General features: G+C 41.9%; 1 protein-coding gene across 1 annotated transcript; it reads right to left on the reverse strand.

The window, feature by feature from the left end:
- Positions 1–2,372: 2,372 nt before the first annotated feature.
- LOC138446792 (zinc finger and SCAN domain-containing protein 4-like) lies at positions 2,373–3,623 on the reverse strand. Its single transcript, XM_069602129.1, has one exon. The coding sequence runs from the start codon at positions 3,621–3,623 to the stop codon at positions 2,373–2,375; it is 1,251 nt and encodes a 416-aa protein (XP_069458230.1).
- Between the last annotated feature and the right edge of the window lie 7,390 nt (positions 3,624–11,013).

Genomic DNA, 11,013 nt, shown 5'->3' on the forward strand with positions numbered 1-11,013 from the left:
TGTTGGAAACTGGAAAAATAGACATTAAGACTCTTCTCTTGAACATTTCTCCCATGAGGAATGTCATATGACATTCCTCAAGGAGCATATATTTCTGCAGGACTCAGAGAAACAGGCAGGTTGACTCTTTTGAAATAAACATAAGAAACATTGGCAAGCACAAAATGATATTATTTAAGAATTAACCCTTTCCCAATCCCTAAAATTTGCCAGAAGAAACACAAATCAAATGGGTTCTAAAAATATGCTGTGCTGGGCTTAGTTACTCAGTCATGGCTGACTCTTTGTGACCCCATGAACTGTAGCCCCCCAGGCTCCTCTGTCCATGGGGATTCTTCAGGCCAGAATACTGGAATGGGTTGCCATGCTCTCTTGCAGGGGATCTCTCCAACCCAGGGATCGAACCCAGGTCTCCTGCATTGCAGGTGAATTCTTTATCATCTGAGCCTCCAGGGAAGCCCTCTAAAACTATAGCAAAGTAAAATCAAAACTAGCTTTGAGAAAGGAAGCACTGGACCAGAAGTCAGGAACTCTGGCTGTGTTCTTGGCGTGGTCATTAGCTAAGAGGGGCAGATGTTTGTTATTTTTTGCCTGCCTGGCACGGTCTTCCTCTGGACATTGTCCTCATTCTCACCCCACAACTGTAGGGTTGTAAACCTATGGTACACAAGTCTGTATCTTACCTCCCTGGACACACTCATGGACTTGAGGATGAATACACAGCCAAGCCAGGCCACTTAGGGGCTTCCCCTGGGAATTTGCTAGATGCATCAAGAATTATGAATCACAAAGATAATCCAAGCCAATAGCTACTGGTCTCTGTCTTTGTCATAGAAAGGCAACCCAGAGAAAGCAGACTTAAGAAACTCCAGGGTGATGCAGAGCTGGCTGGTACATATTTGAACCCCTGCAGTTGGTCACTCTGGGAATCCCCTTTTAAACTCATAAAAACATCCCTTTAGTTTCAGATGTGACTTAACAACTTGGAACCTGATTATTACATTTGTATATTTGGATTCACCTCTCTGAGCCTCCCTTTCTCATTTGTGAAGGAAAATCAACAGTTTAGTAGATTTCTAAGTTTCTTTCCACCTCTGAGCATTTTTAAGTTTTAAGTCTAAATCTCTCTCTCTCTTTTCATTTTTTGAATAATTTAAGTATAGTTGATTGAAAAGAAATGGCTACCCACTCCAGTATTCTTGCCTGGAGAATTCCATGGACAGAGGAACCTGGTGGGCTACAGTCCGTGGGGTCACAAAGAGTTGGACACGGCTGAGAGGCTAACAGTCACTACTTTCATAGTTGATTTACAATGTTGTGTTAGTTTCAAGTGTACAGCAAAGGGATTCAGTTATATATATGTTCTTTTTCATATTCTTTTCCATTATGGTTTATTACAAGATATTGAATATAGTTCCCTGTGTTACACAGCAGGACCTTACTGTGTATCTATTTTATATATACTGTTAATCCCAATCTCCCAATTTATCCCTCTCCCTCCCTTATTTTCCCCTCTGGTAACAATAAATTTGTTTTTGACACCGGTGAGTCTGTTTGTATTTTATCTGTGAGTTCATTTGTATCATTTATTTAGATCTCTTGTAAAAGTGATATCGTAGGAAACTTGTCTTTCTCTGTCCGACTTTTGTTGTTGTTCTGTCGCTAAGTCGTGTCTGACACATTTGTGATCTCTTGGACTATAGCCTGCCAGGCTCCTCTCTTTGTGGACTTTTCCAGGCAAGAATACTGTAGTGGGTTGCCATTCCTTTCTCCAAGGGATCTTCCGACCCCGGGATCAAACTTGTGTCTCCTTCATTGGCAGGCAGATTTTTTACTGTTGAGCTTTCTGGGAAGCCAGCCCTTCCTCTAAGCCTAAATCTTTTGACACATATTCTTTATTTATTTATTTTTTTTCATTCGTGAGACATTTATTGGTTATTTGAAATGTTCCAGACACTTTTCTAGGCAACCAAGGTACTTAAGTGAACAAAATGGAGAAACTCCCTGCCCTCCATAAACTTGCATTTTAGGAGAGTGAAACAATAAATGGAAAATACAATTAGAAAATTCTATTAACATTTTAAAATTTTATTTCTTTTTTTTTTTTTCTATTTTTTTATTTGTACTTTTTTTGGGCTGTATTGTGCAGCATTTGGGATCTTAGTTCCCGGACCAGGGATGGAACCCATGCCCTCTAGTGGAAGCACAGAGTCTAAACCACTGGACTGTCAGGAAAGCCAACACTTTTTTTCCTTTTTGCTTTTAATTATTTCTATAAAGTATATTCTAAATAGAGAAATACTATGGAAATCTACATATTCACATACATATTTATATCCATTACATTGGGGCTGTAGCCAAGGAAGCTGAATTTAGTGTGGAGCACTTTTGAGGGTCGTTTTCTGGTGAAACCTAAGATGGCGGTGGTAGGTGGAGGACTGGCGGAAGCGTCTCTGGCAGAGGGAACACTCATAGGGCTTCTCTCCCGTGTGGGTTCTCTCATGAGCCCGAAGGTTGGTTTTGTGGGTGAAGGCCATTCCACATGTGCTGCACACAAAGGGCTTCTCTCCTGTGTGAATCCTCTGATGCACATGGAGGTCTGATGCCTGGAAGAAGCCTTTGCCACACTCGGCACAAATATATGTTCTCTCATTGTTGTGTCTTTTCTGGTGAATTCTGAACCGAGAGGAATGCCTGAAGGTCTTGGGACATCTCTCACATCTGTATACTTCTGGGGCTCTACGGGATCTTTCCTGGTGTTCCCCAAGTGCAGAAGTCCCCTCAGAGCTCTGGCGGGTAGAAACAAGCTCAGGGGTGACCTGGTCTGGTTCCACTTTCATGAGGACATCTTGAGAGGAGGGTCCTTTCAGGGATCCGTCCTGGGGCCTGGAGGGGCCTGGATCTGCTCCTCTTCTGTATCTTGGTGGATTCTCCAGAGAAACACCTTCTTCTTCCAGCCTCGGATGTTTCTCTTCTTGGACAATGATTAGGGAAGGTATTTGATTGCTTGGACTAGTAATACTGCCTCTTTTCACATAAATGTTGTCACCATTTTCTTTATCTTCATTTCTTTGTCCTGTTTCCAGGGACGTATCTTGAGGAGTCCAGGAGGGTGTCCCCGCATTCTCTCTTGTTGGGGTTCCTGTTGATAACTGTTTGGTGAAGTGAATGATGACTTGTCTTAAGGGCATATTCTCACAAAAGAGGGCTTCCTGTCCCTGCATGCTCACATGGACTAAGCCGGGCATCTTCATGCCATCATCTGTCAGATCCTCCATGAGTTTCTCCAGGTTCCTGCCACTTGCATTCCACTTCTCCTGTAAAGTGGACCTGTCACTGCAGTTCCCATTGATTATAAATTGTTCCAGGACCAGACGAGAAATTATTTCATCCTTGCTGTGTTTTTCTGGCTGCAGCCACGAGTGAAATAAGTGATAGAGTCTTTGCAGTTCTTGTCTTGCACTTAAGTTATTGCTGTCTCGAAGTAAGTTGAGCTGAGTGCTGGGGAACTCAGGGATTCCCTCTTCCTCCTGGATGGCAGATCCTTGGGTGGGTGAATTTTCTGACCCAGGACCCCTCCTGGATGGTTCACCTTCAAAGGAGATTCTGAGGTCTAAAGCCATTCTTAAGAAGACTTCTCAGAGAGCTGCAATTTGAGGGATTCAGTCTCCACTGATTTGTTTCTCAGGCAATCTCTTTCAACAACCGGTAGATGTTTAAGGACTGCAAACCTCCCCCTGAAGACTGAACTCCACGCTGGGTGACCCTGAGCTGAAGGCCGAGGACTCTTCCCCGTGTGACTCCCCCTCTGAACTGAGTTCATCTGATGACACATATTCTTTAATACTTTGTTGTGACAACATAAATTTTCTAGATAGGTGAGAGATTCTTAGAAATCTCCAAAAATTTCCCTCCAATTATTTGAAACATATGGTAGTTATACCTGAAATCAATTTATCTGTATATTAACAATATATGGAAACTTGATAGCACAAACAGGATTGGAGACTCAGGAGGGAGGGGATTTATGTATAACTATAGCTGATTCCTGTTGTTGTATGGCAGAAACCAGCACAATATTGTAAACCACTTTTCTCTCAATTAAAAAAAAAAACGAAACAGGATCAGAGAGGACCACTTAAAACCATTTAAGAATACAAACAGTTTTTTAGAAGAGAGGAAGTCATGATGAAAATCTAACATCTATTAATTCAAAGACATCAAAGTGTTAAATATAGCTATTCTATCTATTTGAAAGCAATAAACGGAGAAGGCAATGGCACCCCACTGCAGTACTCTTGCCTGGAAAATCCCATGGGCGGAGGAGCTTGGTAGGCTGCAGTCCATGGGGTCTCGAAGAGTCGGACACGACTGAGCAATTTCACTTTCACTTTTCACTTTCATGCATTGGAGAAGGAAACGGAAACCCACTCCAGTGTTCTTGCCTGGAGAATCCCAGGGACGGGGGAGCCTGGTGGGCTGCCATCTATGGGGTGGCACAGAGTTGGACACGACTGAAGTGACATAGCAGTAGCAGTAGCAGAAAGCAATAAAACAAAATATTTTTCTAAAAACATAATTAATAATTAAGACCAGGCAATTCCACCAAGTAGTTCAACTCTCTACACCAATCAAAAAAATTGAGTCAAAGTTTCATTAGGCAAATATTTTAACAAAATCTCTCTCTTTTTTTAAAAAAATCCTATGGCAGCATGACTACAAGCCAGCTAAGAAATAGAATTTGAATAGGTAAGAGTACAGTTTGCCTTGAGAAAAGAAGCTCAAGAACTTGAGGGGGTTGATATAGATTAAGCAGCAGGATTTTTCTTTTTAATGAAAGGACAGTATCCTGAGTTTAGGCTTCTTTCATTGCTCCCTGCTCAGATTTATTAACCTTAGGCAGGGAGAAGACTGAATTAAGAAGGAATTAATAATAAATATTCTTTCTGCTCTTTCCCCTTGGAGAAGCTCACAAAATTTTTGCTAATTTTTTAAATGGAATCCAGTGTGAATGGAAATGTCCCTTTGATAGCCCTGAAAATATGACATCTTTCTGCAGAACTGGCTCAAAAGTACAGTAGCACTTAGCATTTGTAGCACTTGAAAGCAATTAATTATCATGCTTAGCTTCTTTTTGTGATGTTCCAGCGTTGACTTTAAAAGGAGGATACAGATGATCAAAGCAGCGGAACTGTGGGCTTGTATAACAGTATGAGTTTTAGAACGCAAAGCTTTCTTCTGAGTTCTCTTGGCGAGTTCTGAATCGGTTGGCGGGTCACCTCTGCTTCTCCAACTGGACCAGCTTTCTTTGGGAGGGACCTCATCCCTGACTCCCTTTATTATTCCCTGGGTGATTGCTTTTCTATACAGCATGTTGGTGACTCACTCACAAGGTGCCCTGAGAGTGCTTTGGCTGAGGTTTTGAAAGAATGGCCTTGCTTTAGCTGTGGGGTCTCTAATGGATTATCAGGAGCCAGAGGGTAAAAGAGGATCTATTTTCTAAAGCAAGAGTGACTTAGGAAATCCCTGATGGGCAAGTTCACCTCTTGACTGTTTTGGAAAGTGTTTTCCAGTGCTGATTTCTAAGAGGAGTTTCTGCGGTTTGAGTGCCTCTGCTGAAGATATCACAGATGTAGCATTTGATGGAGAGAGTGGATACTCGTGGGTTATCCACTTTGTGCAGCTCTGAGCAAGCAGACACAAGGAGAGTGACCGAGTTCAATTCCCAGGAACATATCTGGCAGGCTTCTTCCTCACAGGCTGAGGATGAATTCATCCAGCTAGCATTTGCAAATTCCCTGTGTGGTATGTAGTCTGGTGTTAGTCAGTAATACTCAAAATGTGAGCACATAAGAATTACTGGGGAGCTTATTAAATTATCAATTTCTGGGTCCCATGATTCAGCAAATCTGGAGCAGGGTTTATGAACCTGACTCCCATCTGAGGGGCTCATACATACTGCTTGTTTCTTAACATCATTGTTGTAAGTGCTGTGGGACAGTATAAATTTCTTGCTGAAAATCACTCAGTCACAATGGCCAGATGAGACCCAGTGGCCTACAAAAGTGACATGGATGTGGCAAAACCCCACAGAAACCCAGGCAGGATGGTATTGCCCAAGGATATGCAGCCACAGGAATTTTTGAGTAATGTGGGCTAGACTTGGACTTAAGTCTCTTTTAAGATTTTTAAACGTAATGTGGACTTTAAAGAAAATAAAATCTGATCCAACAACTCCATTTTTGTTTAATGAGGCAAATGAGATACAGAGCGGTTAAAGGGCTGGCCTATAGTCACTCAGCTAAGAGTTGAAGGGGGCGGATTGGAAGCAGAGACTTCTAACAGTCTCTGTAAGCAGTCTTGGGAGGGTCTGTGCTGGATGCAAAGGAAGTGAATACATAGACTAGCATCCCATTAAAAATGGCATGGGGCACATCAACAGATGAATGGATAAAGAAGATATCCTTGGTGGTTTCCTTGGTGGTTGAGTCGTAAAGAATCTGCCTGCAATTCAGGAGCCACAGGGGACTTGGGTTCAGTCCCTGCACTGGGAAGATCCTCTGGAGGAGGGCATGGCAACACACTCCAGTATTCTCGCCTGGAGAATCCCATGGACAGAGGAGCCTTTTGTGGGCTACAAGTCTATAGGGTCGCAAAGGATCAGACACAACTGAAATGACTTAGCACACATGAATATGCAATGGAATATTACTCACCATAAAAAGAATGAAATAAAGTCATTTGTAGCAACATGGATGGACTTCGAGGTTATCATACTAGGTGAAGCAAATCATAGAGAAAGACAAATACCCTATGATTCAAAGTGATACAAATGAATTTATTTACAAAATGGAACCAGACTTACAGACATAGAAAACAAATTTAAGGTTACCAAAGAGGAACCTGGAGGAGGGATAAATTAGGAGGTTGGGATTAATATATATCTCTAAAATAAACAACAAGGTCCTATGTATAACACAGGTAACTATATTCAAAATCTTATAATAATCTATAGTGGAAAAGAATCTGAAAAAACTAATAAAAACAAGAAAAAGAGTAAAATTACAAGAAGAATGTTACCGAACTGAATTTGGGTCCACTCACTCAACCTGCAGCAAAGCTAATCTACTGACCCCAGGTTATGATGAAGGAAGGTACAGCATTTTTCACAGGCTGTCGAGCAAGGAGAACAGGCGGCTCATGCTCAAAAGACCAGAAGTCCCCAGTGGCTTTTAGGGAATGTTTTTTAAAGACAGTGTGAGAGAGGGGGTTGGGAGTATGTGATCACCTTGTGCACAATTCTCTGATTGGTTGATAATGAGGTAACTGGGTGCTGTTTTGGGAATCTCAGTCATCAAACTTGGTTCCAACCTTTCTGGAGTCTATGTGTGTGGATAGCATGAAGTTAACTTCCTCCATCTGGTGGAGGTTTCAGTATCTGCAAAACAACTGAAGGATAAGGCTCAGGATAATATCCGTAACCCTTGAAGAGGAATTAAAGGTCCTTTAATGGCTAACCTTACTATTTTGTCTGCTTTACTATTTTCCTTTGTTTTTGCATTTTCTCACTTCTCTGATAAAATTTGCTCTTTGGAACTTGGGGGAAGGCTTAGGAAACTAAAGCTTTTCTGTGGGCAAGAGATGAGGATATCCGCCTCAGGAAAGATCCCACAGTATTCTACTTAGTTTCAAGAAGAAAGAAAAGAGGCTGATGGTAATGATCATTTAATGTGTTTTTAAATTTACTGAACATTTTGGAAGATTTTCCTTCTTGCTCCTTGTGAATTCTTTAAGTCAGGTAAGAGTGGAATCTCAGTTATACCACTGCCATGGTGTGAATTGACTGTTGAAGTTATTACTTAGTTAATTGTTTATTTATGACTTAGTATTCTGGTGAATATCATTACCATTTATTTCCTTACTGATACCACTACCAACTAAAATACCTGAATATCACTAATATTTGAGATCAGGACCCCTGGTTTCTAGGTGATCGATCACCCAGAGATCTGGAAAATGTGACTTGTTTAAAGTCCCAGAGATAAATCCTCTAATCCTCCCACCATCACTTCCTTCCAACCTCCTTCCCCATCTTTCTCTTCTCCATCAGTTCCTCTGGCTATGAACATCTTTTAAAATAAAATTCTTTTTGGAAAACTCCTAGTTTCCTTTCTCTCCTTTGAGCATGTACTGTGCCTTCCATTTTGTTTAGAACCAATTGCAAAACTCATCTTTGACTCATGTTGGAGACAGAAGCCCTAAACTAGATTATATGAACACACTCTCTTTCACTCTTGCTTTCTGATCAGTGTCTTGTGGGCCTGATTTGTTACTTGAGTAGATTTACTGGGTGTTTTTAAAACCCTGTAGCTCTCATAAACTGCACCCCTTGTCAGGTGCTAAAAGCCCTCTTAGCCAACCAAAATGCAGGTGGCTGTGTTCTGGCCAGGTCTGGTTAGTTGGATATAAAATCAAAATATGTGAAGGCTGGAAGAAAGGAAAGATTCCTTAGAATTAGTCACAGCTTTTTCTGAAAGCAAAAGGCCCAAGAAAAGAAACTAACTGTGTTCCGAGTGGAGTTTAAGTACCTGATTCCCGCTGTGAACAGTGATATATGGTTGTTTTATAAATTAGCCACATTTGAATTCTAAATCACTATAGGTGCAGCACAACCTTTGATATAAGACTAAGCTTATTTTTCAACAAACAAAATAATTGCTTAACATTGGTGAGTTGGTGGAAGGGGGAGGGGAGAGTCTATTTTTGAGGCACTATACCTGCTACCCAGATAATATTCCTAATACTTGACAGTACAAAATAATGGTATTGATAAGATGAATAAATCTGATCTTGCTATTATATGTCAAATTGGTAGAAGACAAATTTTCATACAAGGATGCAGAAAAGTAATAAACCTGCTTACGGAACAAATTTAATGGTTTCTAAGCCTATATATATTTCTAATAATTGTTTATACTTTTAATTTAATACTATTATTCTTAGCAGGAAGCTTGTTTCAAGTTGTGGAGAGACTGGAATAAAACCAAAGAATCAGAATTCTCTAAAAAGGCAGTTTCCAAGGGAATTCAACATGGTTAGAGACAATTCTAGCATGTTCACTTCTTTGTCTCAAAGATTTTCTTGTAAATAAATTCTGGATAGACTTTAATAGCTCTTCCCCATGCTCCCTGGATGTGGGAGGTGAAAAGAGAGGAGGACTAAGTCTTGGAGAATTTTTTATAATTTTTTGGGGGGGTTTATTGCTAGAGACATCTCCACAATTTATATGCATACATTTTAGCTGTAGTTTAAGTGAAAACATCAAACCTCAACCTGATGGTGTGTTCAAAAATCAAATAAGTCTTTGAGAGCAGTCAGAGTGTTTCTAGAAGAGTCAAAGGAGGCATTAAGCAGTCAAGATAATCATTGCTGGCTGCTCTTTGGGGCTGAGAAATTAACATGGCCTTGCCTAGCTGGTCCATCACATCCTCCGCTTCAGTATCACTCCTCCAGGTTCTCAGACGGAAAGCCCAGAGTTAGGCTTTACAAAGCAAGTCTGCAATCTGTTGGCAATCCAGCGTGGAAAGCTCCTGCTCCCGTCGCTGAGGCTCTGCCTCTTCTGGGGATATATAAAACCCTCTTGTCTCCAGGGTTGCCAAGTCAGCACTTCCCAGGAGCACTTAGCAAGAACGGCATCCCTCACCTCTCCATCAACAACAGAAAGACCTAAATACTGGTAATGGCATCATAGGGGTAACGGGGGACATGAGAAAGGGTTTCAGGATACACTTTCCCAGAGCGAATCAATGTGAATGGGATGCTGCCTTCCAAAGCGAGGTAAAGCCCAGTCACTGGGACTCTGCCCACTTGCGCTATTAATACCCCGGCTGCTCTCGCGCTCTGCAAGGGTATGGGGCACCGCTGGTGCATTAGCTCCTCGTGGAGCCGACTAAGACAGAGTGTCTGTGCGACGCCACGCTCCAAAATGTTCCGCAGGAAACAGCCCGGCACTGTCAGCGAGAGAGGAATGGATGGTCTCCTTCTCAAGTCTCTGTTTCTATTATAAATTAGATGCCTACTTTAAAAATGACCAAAGTATAAATAATTCAAAACAAACCAAAGGCCCTTATTACCACCCTCGCACCCAAGATTTTGAAGATAACTCAGTCTACCCGATGCATTTACGGATGCTCGCTCTGCCTTGCGGTCCACTATTTCTTCCACTGTGAAGTGATACTAAGAGAAACGGGGTGGGAGCGGCGGCGAGGGGTTGGGGGAGAAACTCAGTATAGTATCCAGTCTAAGGTCAAGTGCACATCCCCCACTGCAGGGGAACCAGAGTTCTTTCCCCCAAACAATCCATTCCTGAGGTCTAACGTGAGTCTGTCTTCCTCTTCATCAGAGGAACCGAGCATTCTAAAACCAGAGTGGAACGCACAGAAAACAGGCGCCAGGGATGTTCTTCATGCGTGCTGTGCTCAGTAGCATCTGAATCATTCTGAGTCAAGGACTGTATCCTGCCAGGCTCCTCTGTCCACAGAATTCCCCAGGGAAGAATATTGGAATGGGGAGCCATTCCTTTCTTCAGGGGATCTTCCTGACCCAGGGATCCAACTCGGGTCTCATGCATTGCAGGCAGACTCTTTACCGTCTGAGCCACTGGGGAGAGTCATAGGGATGTTCTGGGAAGCATAGAAAGGCCCATTATTCATTGACCCAGCTCTTCCCATCCTGCTGGTTACTGCTTCCAGCTAAAGCTACAACCTCATCTACTTCCTTTTCTTTCCTCTTTTTAAAAAATAATGATCAAGGCCTGATGACATAACCTTATCTATCCTATCCTTGATCATCAGTCAGTTCAGTTGCTGAGTTGTGTCCAATTCTTTGCGACCCCATGAACTGCAGCACGCCAGGCTTCCCTTACGTGCTTAACTCACGTTTATTTTTGTAGAACAAGGATCTGACGTCTCTATAAATAAAATAGTCTTTTATTTTAAGACTAGTCTTACACTG

The sequence above is a fragment of the Ovis canadensis genome, chromosome 10, assembly GCF_042477335.2.
Source record: "Ovis canadensis isolate MfBH-ARS-UI-01 breed Bighorn chromosome 10, ARS-UI_OviCan_v2, whole genome shotgun sequence".
In the NCBI taxonomy this organism is placed as follows: Eukaryota; Metazoa; Chordata; class Mammalia; order Artiodactyla; family Bovidae; genus Ovis; species Ovis canadensis.

What these genes read in the sequence shown, in the direction of transcription:
- LOC138446792 (XM_069602129.1), bottom strand. Translation starts at nt 3,623, where the DNA reads ATGGCTTTAGACCTCAGAATCTCCTTTGAAGGTGAACCATCCAGGAGG.